This window comes from Mizuhopecten yessoensis, unplaced genomic scaffold (genome assembly GCF_002113885.1).
Source record: "Mizuhopecten yessoensis strain PY_sf001 unplaced genomic scaffold, ASM211388v2 scaffold716037, whole genome shotgun sequence".
In the NCBI taxonomy this organism is placed as follows: Eukaryota; Metazoa; Mollusca; class Bivalvia; order Pectinida; family Pectinidae; genus Mizuhopecten; species Mizuhopecten yessoensis.
The window spans coordinates 11,484-13,525 of NW_018479916.1; the positions used below are offsets into that span (position 1 = coordinate 11,484).

General features: G+C 37.5%; 1 protein-coding gene across 1 annotated transcript; it reads left to right on the forward strand.

Annotated features, from left to right (window-relative positions):
• The first annotated feature begins 409 nt into the window (after nt 1–409).
• On the forward strand, nt 410–1,412 carry LOC110441575. Its single transcript, XM_021484761.1, has 2 exons — nt 410–1,044; nt 1,171–1,412. The coding sequence occupies exons 1-2, from the start codon at nt 808–810 to the stop codon at nt 1,360–1,362; spliced, it is 429 nt and encodes a 142-aa protein (XP_021340436.1). The 5' UTR covers nt 410–807; the 3' UTR covers nt 1,363–1,412.
• The last annotated feature ends 630 nt before the right edge of the window (nt 1,413–2,042 follow it).

Here is a 2,042-nt window from a genome sequence, read left to right on the forward strand (position 1 = left end):
AGGGGGAAACGTGAGACCCCAGGGTCAAGAAATTCACAATTTCGGTAAAGCACCTTAAGACCCTTCCATCTATGAAGAGTATTTGATTCTACCATATCTGGGTCTTGAGGAGAAGATTTTTGAAATTTCAGTCAATTCGACCCTTTTTGGCCCCGCCCCTCAGGCCCCTGGGGGCGTAGGACTAAACCGGCAACTATTTTTGTTGACCTTTGTCCATGGAAGGTCCCTGCAAAATTTCATTGAAATTGGTTCAGGGGTTTTGGAGAATAAGTCGAAAATGTAAATTGTTTACGGACGGACGACGGACGACGACGTACAAAAGGCGATCGCAATAGGTCACTTGAGACTTTGTCTCAGGTGACCTAAAAATCTAAAAATGGACGCAAGTAGCTTCTATCAGAATCAAACTTTGTATTAGACAGGAAATCTTTGCGGTTTATGCGTACACCACATCCTTTATCTTCAATAGAGTCTTATACCAATTAAAACCCATTTGGGATGGCATCGTAGAAACGCGACATTCATGTGGTTTCTTTAACCTAAAAATGGACACAAGTAGTTTCTATCATAATCAAACTTTGTATAGTCAGGAAAACTAGTGGTATAGATAGGAAACTCTAGTGGTATAGATAGGAAATTATAGTGGTATATTCTTAGTCTAATAGCATTCCGTACATACTTCCTTTAGCGTTCTTTAAACTCACTCCCTTTACACCCAGATATATTATGAAGGTATATATATATATATAGAGAGAGAGAAATTTTAAGCTCTACATATCCAGTCTGCTTCCAGAATAAGAAGAAAAGATGGAGACACCGATTGTATATGGCCAGGTTGAAGCTCAAACCGTTAATGGAAAACATAAACTGGTCACAAACCTGACACCTCGGGTGAAAGTGGTAGTGAATCGCTTTGAGGGAAACCAAGGCTTGTATATACACATAAACGCGAGGGGTAAAGGAATAAGCTCATCATGGGAAGAATATGTGGACATGTGCACCCTAAAAGCTGAATTGGACCAAAAGCTTCATTTGCTGCCTCAAGTATGTTGTATTATTTTTTAGATTTATGTCATCTTTGTTTTTTTAGTTTGATTTCTTTTCATTTAGCCAACATTGTAACGTAGAAAATTGATTATATTTTTTTTCTCGTGTTTTTTTAATTTTTAGATTCAGAGTCAAATCAACTACCAGACACAAAGCCAACCTCAACAACAAGTTCCGCTTCAACAAGCCATGCCCGCTCAAACCCTCCAGCACGTTCCGCTTCAACAAGACGTGTCAATTCAACCTCGCCAGGCTCAACAACAGGCATATATTCAAATTTCTCAACCTTCAAACATTTGGGAAGATTTTGCATGAGTGAAGATGCGATATCGTGTATTCTTCCGATTGAACAATGAACTTGTCGATATACCTGAAGGACAATGTATAAAATCTATTATTGATTTTAAAGTAAGTTTCATATTTGTTCCTCATCGAATGTGTTTTGGATATGAACTGTTAAAGGCAATTTGTACTAGATTGAGGAATTTATACCCAGAGCTTTCTATACGTACAACTCTTTACCTAAGAAATTATGAAATTTTAGAGAAACATTATTTAGAAGATCACAAAATTCATTTCATTATTTTTGTATATGTTGGATGATTTTTAAGTAGTATCGACGATGTATTTGTACATGTATTCCGGTAGAGAATAAAACATTATAAAACTGAAGTATTTGTTGTTGTATCGTCATTCAGTAAAGCATCATGGAATGGTATGTCGGAGAAAGTCTCGTCAAATTTCAATCACCGTGTCGTTTAATGGTATGTGGAGCTTCTGGTTCCGGTAAAACCTTCCTGACAAAGAAAATATTGGAACATGCTAATGGTATGTTTAGCGAGATACCAGAGAAAATTGTTGTATGTTACGATACGTGGCAACCCATGTTTGATGACATGAGGTTTGTTTGTTTGTTTAACGTCCTATTAACAGCTAAGGTCATTTAAGGACGGCCTCCCTTGTGTGCAAGATGCATGCGCGTAGTGTATGTGTGT